The sequence below is a fragment of the Centruroides vittatus genome, unplaced genomic scaffold (assembly GCF_030686945.1).
Source record: "Centruroides vittatus isolate TY-2023 unplaced genomic scaffold, ASM3068694v2 contig_2771, whole genome shotgun sequence".
In the NCBI taxonomy this organism is placed as follows: Eukaryota; Metazoa; Arthropoda; class Arachnida; order Scorpiones; family Buthidae; genus Centruroides; species Centruroides vittatus.
The window spans coordinates 184,845-194,615 of record NW_027121760.1 but is presented as its reverse complement, the minus strand read 5'-3'; the positions used below and the strand labels follow the sequence as shown (position 1 = coordinate 194,615).

At 32.3% G+C, this 9,771-nt stretch overlaps 1 protein-coding gene and 1 pseudogene across 1 annotated transcript; both read left to right on the top strand.

Moving 5' to 3' along the window:
* The first annotated feature begins 259 nt into the window (after positions 1–259).
* Positions 260–2,418, top strand: LOC136972058 (glutamate receptor-like). Its single transcript, XM_067266601.1, has 9 exons — positions 260–304; positions 376–420; positions 536–639; positions 709–802; positions 874–1,029; positions 1,109–1,268; positions 1,327–1,544; positions 1,833–2,125; positions 2,208–2,418. Exons 1-9 carry the CDS (start codon positions 260–262, stop codon positions 2,416–2,418), a joined length of 1,326 nt encoding a protein of 441 aa, XP_067122702.1.
* A 5,638-nt stretch (positions 2,419–8,056) lies between these two features.
* Positions 8,057–8,708, top strand: LOC136972066 (dual specificity protein phosphatase 3 pseudogene; annotated as a pseudogene).
* The last annotated feature ends 1,063 nt before the right edge of the window (positions 8,709–9,771 follow it).

Below are 9,771 nucleotides of genomic sequence, written 5' to 3'. Positions count from 1 at the left end.
GATAAAAATGCTTATGAGATCGATCTATTTATTATACATAAAAACAAATTATTCTAATGGAGAGATCAATTTATTCGATGAAATTAAGTACTATAAGTTGTCATGGCATACAGTTATTGAATTAATCTAACAGAAATAACGGTGTTACAACATGGAACTCCGTAAGGTACTTTTACTTATCATAATATTCGCGGATTTATCGTGTGAAATGAGAAAAGTCCCGAAGAAAAAGAATACATACATGGCTACTGTAAGCCAAATGACGATGCAACAGATAGAAATGGCGGTTGCAAAATATATTTCAGTAAGTATTTAAATAAATTCTAGAAAAATTCGTTATGTTTGCTTTTACATCGCTTTTTTAATTGCTCGTAGAAAACAAATTTGACATTTGATGGAATAAAAGTGGGTTGCAAGAATGTAAGCAAACTTAATTTGTTATTTTATATTATCTTACGTTTATAATATAACAGTAACTGAATTATTATTCCTATAACGTTATAAATTACTCTTTTAATTATTTGAAATTGCTTAGGAAACTTCAACAGTATGGATTGAAAAAATAGGAAACAATACACTACGGTTGAGAGGACGTATAGGAGATCTCGTAACGACGATCTTTCGTGATTTAGGATTGAAGTGAGTGTGTTATTTTATCATTTAACCATATTTATATATAATTTAATATAACAATATACAATACAATAGTTTTACCGTTGTCGACGTTCCAAATTCGAATAACAACGAAATACTTCCTAATGGAAAGCCTGCGGGGGGACTCCATGCAGCATTTACGGCAAAGGTATGTAATTTCATTATTATTTAAGTTCTAAAAAATGCAGAAAATTTATATATTTTGTGTTATTAATACAGAAAATTAACGTAGCGTTTGGTGCTTTTGCGGCAAGAGATATCTTCAATTTACAGTTTATGTTTAAACCTATCATTCCCGCTACTTATGTACTCGTTACTCCGGTTCAGACAAAAGATTACATTTTATACGGATTTTTAATTCCGTTCGATCTATTTGTAAGGAAAAGTTTTTAATTTCACTTTTTTTTCTTATTAATTTCATTACGCCATTTGTTAAAATTAATTTTATATGCAGATATGGTTTGGGATATTTCTGTCATTGTTCGTGTCCAGTGCTGTAGCTGCTCTTATTCTCTGCATAGAAAAAAGAGATAATCACTATGACGAAAGACGAGACTTTCGACATTATCTGGGAAAACAATTATGGATGTTTTTCACAAATATTTGCTTGCAAGGTAAGAGTGAAAAATCTTATTATTTAATTGTATTTAATCTAATTCGTTGCTTTGGCAGGCGCTATTCGTTCGAATTATTCCAAAAAGCATTCTTTAATTGTGGCTTGTTGGGCGTTGACGATGTTTGTGTTGATAAATGCTTACTGCGGACAACTTATAGCCTCTTTAGCAGTGAAGATGCAGGAAAAACAAATTGATAGCTTGGAAGACCTGGCAGAAAGACCGGATATTCCACTGTGGGTTCCAAAAGGAAGTTTTAATTATGATTTGTTTCAGGCAAGTTCATAATATTGTGTTTTAGTTGAGAACGTAATATATGAAATTCACAATCGATTTAACAGTAAAGACGATCACAAACACTGACGTTTTATGTCAATATTAAATACTGATTTACTTTTTAATGCTTTGGTAAGAAATGTAATTTATATGTATCTAATCAAATTAAACAAATCAATATAGAATTGTAGATTGAATCGTGTCTTATTCTTTTCTATCTGAACCGATTCGATTCTCTTTGTTTTGCAAATATCTTTTGTTATTAATTATATTTATCATCATTTTTAGGGAGGCGAAACTGAAGCTGAAACCATTCTTTGGGAAAGAATTGTCAATGAGAAAACTATGATGCCTTTTAATGGTACCTACAACGCTGCGTTAGATTTTAAATTGTTGATAGAAAATAAAGCTGCCTTTATTTTCGAGAGATCGAAAATTGAAGACATTTCGGAACACTTCTTTAATTGTCTTGGCTACAAACCATTCTATATTGGTAAAAAATCGGTTGGAAATGTTTTTAATACCCTGGGAACATTTTTTCTTGCTGTTCCAAAAAACATAACTGCAGAATTTAGCAAAAGGTAATATGAATATTTCATGAATATTCATTCTAAATATAACATATCTTTATTTAATAAATTATATTGTTTTCCTATAATTCAGAATGGTTTCGATGTATGAAAAAGGATTAATCCGTTTGAATGTTGGTTTCACAGGCGTGAAGAAGTGTCCAGACATTCCTCGTTTAGAGGAAAATAACGTCCGACTGGATAATTTGAAAGGTATATTCATACTGTGGATTTCCGGTATGTGTATTGCCATTTTAGCATTTACAGTCGAGATGTTTATGGGAAAGCTTTGTCAGAATATGTAACACATTCACTTTAATACTCCTTAATTCTGTAAAGATCATTCAACTATTAATTGCTAACAAGTTCAAAAGACTGACCTAAAATACATATGAAAAGGCTAAAATTTATCACTAATCGCTCAATACAAAACTAGCGCAAAGTTTGTCTGTATAGAATTGGTATGCATAATCACATAGTCACAGTAAAAATTAATTTTTAACTTACACGATTGTAATCTTGGCTTATTTTAGATATTATTTTAAGGAGACGTAAAGAAAATTTATAATCGGTTTCCATAACTTGTGATCTGCATATTTTCTAGGATGTGTAGGCCACAGGTTAGAAAGTATTGTAAAGGATTCACTGACAATTTAAATTGTTTCGATTAGTATTCGCATATCAATGGCTTAATTGTGAAATATGTATTTTCACAAACTTATACATTTGTGTTTTTAAATGTCTAAAATTTAAATTATGCTAGAAATAAATTTTTAAACAAATTAAAATTTTAAAAAATGTGTTTGCTGAAAAAAGACAAATCTTTCTTTCTTACTTTTATAAACAATATGAATAGAATAAATTTTATGTAAAACTAGAACAAATTCTTAATAACACGTTTATATTTATAATACATTAATCTATACCTGTAAATGGGAATGATTGTTTGTTTGTTTGTTCTCTACACACTGCTAAGCCGTTTCACCAATTGTTACGAAATTCGGCAGTTACGTTAACACCCTTCTAACTTAGATAACGCCGTACAGGCTAACACAAAATATGCATTGGATTTTTATCGACCACTTTGCTTGTTACCGAAAGGAAATATTTTTAAACAAGTTGGAATTTCGAAAATTACTGTTTAAATTTAGTAAATGTAACGTGTATTCTATTTGTTTTAATTAATAAAGCGTTTAATAGATTATATAAAACGATTTTCGCTTTTATTTTAAATACTCTGTAATTTAGAAAAAAAAAATTGTCTTTAAAAATAATGTCCTGAAATCATATTTGTTTCAATGCTGAAGAACTAGAAATTGATCGGTATCAAAAATATTAACAATAACCTGTAAATAAATAGGATTATAAATTATAAATTAGAATATTTGTACAACTACTGACAACCAAACAAGTTGACGTGTAGATTGCAAAGTTTCTTAAAAAGAAATTATATACAATACAATTGTATATGCGAAATACATTTAGGCCTATATTATCTATACTAACAGATTCGTAATGAAGATAGAATAATACAACCGATCTTTAAAATTGCAGAAATAAATAACTCTGTATTATTTCTGTGTCCACGCGATTATCTTACTGAATAGCCAGCCTTGGATCTTGTTTTATGGTTGACGGTACCACAATATCTGGTACGACTAGGGATTGCAATCCAGCAATGTTTTTAATCCAGCTGGATTTTTGCTGGATTGAAATCATTCCAGCTGGATCAGCGCGGATCCAGCATGGATGTATTTTTGGTGCAATAAAGTGTTATCTCTCTATCTATCCATCCTGCAATTTATGTTTTTTTAATGAAATAAAACATTTTTTAAAAATACTTAAAAACCTTTTATTATTTAGACTGGTCACTATAAACCAGTAAAACTTCTTACATTATTTACTGCCGAAATTAGGTTATTTTAAGGTATAGCACTTTTTCCTACCTTTCCCGACACTGGACTTGTCTTGAACGGGGCTTGCCTTTTATAATTTATTATTATTTCCTTACCGATTAGTCTGTTTACCCTTCTCAACCATATCGTGCGTGCTGGCCGCTTTTCACGCCCTTCTGGCGTCTGGTGGCTGGTTTTCTAGCCAAAATCCCTACATTCGTTTTTGCACTTTTTCCTGGGCGCTGCCAGTACAAAATTTTTTCTATTAACATTAAGTAAACGATCTTTAATTTTACTTCTTACATTGACTCTTATTTCCAGTCAAAACACGACAATTACAACTATTTACAACCTAATTTTTGATTTGTTAAAAGTAAACAAATTTCACTTGTTGGTTTTTTCTATTAACTATAACACAAAAAAATACATTACTATACAATTTAAGACTACTCTACAGTATCTATACAAATTAATAAACCATTAGTATCTATCCTACAGCCCAATTATCTGCAGTGAGTTGGACATTTATTTTCTTCTTAGATGGGTCATTTTATTATAATTAACAGTCAATAATAAAATAATACACATTCTACGTCAACTACGAAAGTATATTCAAAATATTCTAATAGAAATTTATTTTCTCAGCCCAAATCTCTGCAAAGGGGTGTTTTTTTCCTAAACTAAAGTATTATATTTGGGGGGTCATTTCTTTTATCTTTATTAACCAAAAAATACATTAATATACATTACACGAACTCTATAATATTAAATATGATTTAACAAGTTATTAGAAATTCCCTTACAGCCCAATTCTCTGCTTTGAGCCTTGGGCCTTTCAAAACAAACCATTTCTTTTGTAGGACCGTTTAATTAACTTTATTAGTCAACAATACACTAAAACACATTACTCACACACTTAGTTCCTGTGATTCTTGCTCCCCTGCGGTGTCCCATGTTCGATTCCTTCTCCCTTGTGGAGTTTAAGCCCCCGATACCGTCGGTGCCGCCATACTGCACCTGGTCTGCGGTATCATTACTGGGGTGGGACTTACCGCCGGGGAACCTCTCCTGGGGGCTCCCTCTGCGCACTGGACTGATAAATGTCTCAATTTTCAATGGATAACCACGAGTTGCGGTATTATTGCATATAGTTACATCACAAATATATTGTTTATGTATATTGTTTTGTTTTTGTTCTTTTAATTTGATTGTCATTCTTCTATCACTTTCATTGTATATTCCCATCATCAGTACTCAAAATATAAAAACCGCTAGGTTGACCCTGGTTTCATAGGTCTTCTTGGTGGGTCAAAAAAAAAATTCACTGTAATTACTCATTGTAATTGTATATACTCATCAAAAATCATTGTACATCCTCATCATCTCAACTTCAATAAATTACTAACTCTTACCTTTTACTTCTAACTCAATCTTCAAACTTTTACATATTTCTATTGTTACTGTCTATTTCGGTTGAATAGCAACAATGTCTCTGCTGTAAGCTGTCTGTAAGCCGTATACATATTTCGATTCTACTTGCCCTCCATTGCTAGTGCCAAGCTTTGTGGCATTGAAAGCTACTGCACCTATAATCTGTTATATACACAACTTCATGTTCGTTCTTCTTCTCCTCACCTAGCAATGCAGGCTTTTCTTCTAGCCTACTGCTGGGAAATATTAAATAAATAATTTTACAGGTTCAACACATCACCCACTGCACAGAACTACACACCTGTTTGGAGACTGTGTTGAGTGGGACCTATTATAGATTATAATTATAATGTAATCTTTAAGTTAAATAATAGCAAAGGTAATTCTACTGATTAATTTATATTAATATATTATAATAATGTAAGGACGGATAATCAGTGGCTAAGTGGCTATCAGTCTTACCAGTTTTCATATATAGGCTCTACATATTAGTCTGTAGTTATTTATAAGTATATAAAACTATGTACTGGAAGTAGAATAAGTTAAATAAACTACACCTTTATCAATCCAGCAAAATTTAATAAAATAATAACGTTTTCAATCGTTTTTAACAATCTTCCTCGGTTACATAAAAATAGAACATTAAATATAGAACATAAAATGTGTTCGGAATAAATATGAAAATTAACGGAAAACGCCCAAACGGACAAAATATAGATAAATAAACAAAATAAATAGCGGAAAAAATATATACAGGGTGTTTTTTTAAACTGACTGTACTCAGAAACATCTGTAGAGCAATCTAGCAGCCGGACTGTCGCCAAATTTGGGAGAGTGACTAAGGACGACATGGAAAAGAGATTCCGCGAAGAAAAAAGTAGTACCTAAATTCGCCGGTAAAGGAGGATTTGGCGCTGTTGTAGCAAAAAGCTACCAGCACTTCACTGAAGAAAGGGTCATCAGTCGCTTTTTTCCACTTGCGTGGCCGCCTCGCTCCCTGGATCTAACCCCATGTTACTTTTTCCTGTGGGGTTACTTAAAGTCTAAGGTCTATCTTGGTAGTGTCTTAAACTTGATGCCTTTGAAGGACAACATTTCTCGAACTGTGATGAACGTTCCTGCGGACATGTTACGTTCGGCCATAGAGAACACGGTGTTCAGCATGCAATGAGTTGTCCAGCAGGACGGTGATCACATTGAAGAAGGGAGAAGGTTATTTGCTGATTAATTAAACTTTCGTTATTACACTGAAACCTCTGTCTGATTATTCATTCGTGTGTTTGTTAATTGCAGCTGGATTTTATGCAGATTCTTAGCTGTTTTGCTACAACAGCGCCAAATCCACCCCTACCGAAAAATTTGGGTACTACTCTTTTCTTCGCGGAATCTCTTTCCCATGTCGTCCTTAGTCACTGTCCCAAATTTGGCGACAGTCCGGCTGTTAGATTGCTCTACAGATGTCTCTGAGTACCGTCAGTTTAAAAAAAAAACACCTCTGTATATAAGATTCAACGAAACCAGCCTTGTCCGTTAATAACATTAATTAATGTAAAAGGATCTCCACATGGTAGACAACGAGTCCGCATCTCTATGGTTTATACAACCAGTTGTCATGTGCGCCTTGCAGATTTCCAATCTCTCAAGATGTTTGACCGTTTGCCTATTCGTCGTCGTTTTTATAATTGCCACTTGATCCCATTGGACGTTAACATTCTTCTGTCTTGCGTATGATGGCAGCGCAGTGTTGTCAAGGTTCTTACTGATTGTATATTTGTGCTCTTGAGCCTTTGTTTTAAACTGCGCATCGTTGCACCCACATAAACAAGCTTGGAATTGAAACGTTGGTTGTGTAAAGGCACCGAATATATACCCGTTGTTGAATTCCGATCCTCTTTCTTTTTATCGTTTCTTAAAAGTTTGAAAACAGTGGGATTACGTCGGTATACAATACGAAAATTATCAGACCTGGCAGTACATCTATGTATCTTGTTTAAAAATGGAATGTAATTAAGCACTATTCTTTTTACATTTATTCCAAACACATTTTATGTTCTATAGTTAATGTTGTATTTTTTTGTAACTGAGGAAAATCGTTAAAAGCGATTGAATACGTTATTATTTTATTAAATTTTGTTGGATTGATTAAGGTATAGTTTATTTATAAGCAATTTAATTATTAGTGTTAGTAAAGTAGTGAGTAAGTAATTAGTAGCAGTCTGGTAGTTAGCAAAGCGGCAACGTGACGACGTAGACTTTTGCGCAATTATTTACAAAGTTAATTGAGTATTTCCGGATCCGCAGCGCTGGATCCAGCACTGGGCCAAGTGCTGGATCCAGCAGGCTGAAGAATGCGCTGGATCCAGCTGGATTGCTGGATGAGGGATCCAGCAATTGCAATCCCTAGGTACGACGTTACTATTACTCTCTTGTAATAATTAGTCAATTCAGTTTTCAGTATAGATGTTTTTATAACGTAATCCTCTTATATAATAGCAAAATATACAACAAATTAATACTATTTTTATATATAATTTCATTATTGCGACATTTAAGAATAAAGTACGTTTCATTATTAACTATAATTGACAAAACTCTGTTTCCAATTGTTAAGAAGAAACCAATTAAATGGCTTTTCACAATCCTTATATGAAGGACAGGATTTTGTTCGATCGTCTACAGCATATTTTATACAATGTTCGTCCTCTTCCACGAAATCCGACACTCAGTAAGTTCTTCAATATTGGTTACAGTGATTTCTATAGGGATTGCGACGAAGTTTACAACAATATCTACGTTGGAAATGAGAAAGTAGCCAGAGATAAAGAGTTTCTCCAAACCTATGGCATCACTCATATTATAAACGCTGCTCATGGAGACATCATCGGCTATGTGAACACTGGAATGTCGTTTTACAGAGGGCTTAATATACATTATCTAGGACTAAACATATGCGATCTTCCAACAGAAAAAATCGGAATTTATTTTCAACAAGCCGCTAACTTTATAGATGAAGCTGTGAGCAGAGGAAGGATTTTAGTCCATTGTCAAATGGGAATTTCCAGGGCTCCTACAATCGTTTGCGCTTATCTGATGATAAAGAAAAACATGAACGTCGAACAAGCTCTAATGACCATCAGAAGAATGAGAGACATCAGACCTAATGATGGGTTTCTTTATTCTCTGATCGAACTGGATAACCAATTAAAATGGGAAAAGCAATTGAAATTTTATAAACGTCCATACAACTAAACAGAAATTATTTTGTCGCTATTTTGATTGCTAAAATTTATATTATTTACTAATTATTAGATTATTAACTAAATCAATCAATAATATATTTATAAAACAGAAAACAAAAAATTTATGACTTATGATTTAAAAATTTAATGTAATTAAACCATTAGATATTTAAATTGACTTTAATTTTAAGTTATTGAATTTTCTTCGAAATAGTAATAGTTGATAATACAGATCTATTCGGATAATAACATGTTTTCATTTTCATTTTTAACCCTTTTCGCCTTATAAATGCTAATGGCTGTATTTACAACCAAGGATCAAGAGTTAGTGTTATAAATGATCCGACCGATGATCATTCACTTTATTTTCAGTACATGAAGGCTTATTGCTGGCTCTAACCATTGATCATGCATAGAGGATAACAGATTTCCTTTTATATTCACCATGGGTTTAGCCCATGATGGAAAGATACCGAATGGATTGAGGCAATCTACCAAGGATAAGTGTCTTCAGAAAAGACAATCTTTGTAAGCCGGCGCTTATTCAGGTGTTAGACACTTATATAGGAAAACTCTATATCACTAACCGTTGGTGAAGCACAAACCCGCGATTAATTGCTCGTGATCAGTGGTTTTATCCATTAAGCCACTAGTAGGCACGGTGAAGAACGAGGTCGCACATTATAATAATCTGAACTAAAAATGGAATATTCATTTACTGTAGAATTGTTTCTGTAAAAATTTATCGTTAAAATAAACAAAATCTGGGATTAAAATTACGGGAAAATCAATTTTAATCCCAATATATTGAAAATCAAAAATTGATTTTTGATTTTTAATATACGAATATTGAATTAGTATAATGTTTAGTTAATAAACGATCTCCCATAACGTATAACATCACAATTCTTAAAATAAAAGCAACATATTCCATAGAAGTACAGTACATTAAGAATGCACTCCAATAAAATGTAGTATTTTATATAGAAAATATTTTATTGTCTTTTAGTGTTAAAGCAATAGAAAAGAAATATTTATGTGAATTGATTTTTAAATTATCTTAATTTTGAAAATAAGAGTTGCACGATTTTTT

What these genes read in the sequence shown, in the direction of transcription:
- LOC136972058 (XM_067266601.1), top strand. Translation starts at nt 260, where the DNA reads ATGACGATGCAACAGATAGAAATGGCGGTTGCAAAATATATTTCA. An exon ending in CGGTTGCAAAATATATTTCA is followed by an intron (nt 305 to 375) that starts GTAAGTATTTAA and finishes AATTGCTCGTAG; the next exon opens with AAAACAAATTTGACATTTGA. An exon ending in TAATTCCGTTCGATCTATTT is followed by an intron (nt 1,030 to 1,108) that starts GTAAGGAAAAGT and finishes TTTTATATGCAG; the next exon opens with ATATGGTTTGGGATATTTCT.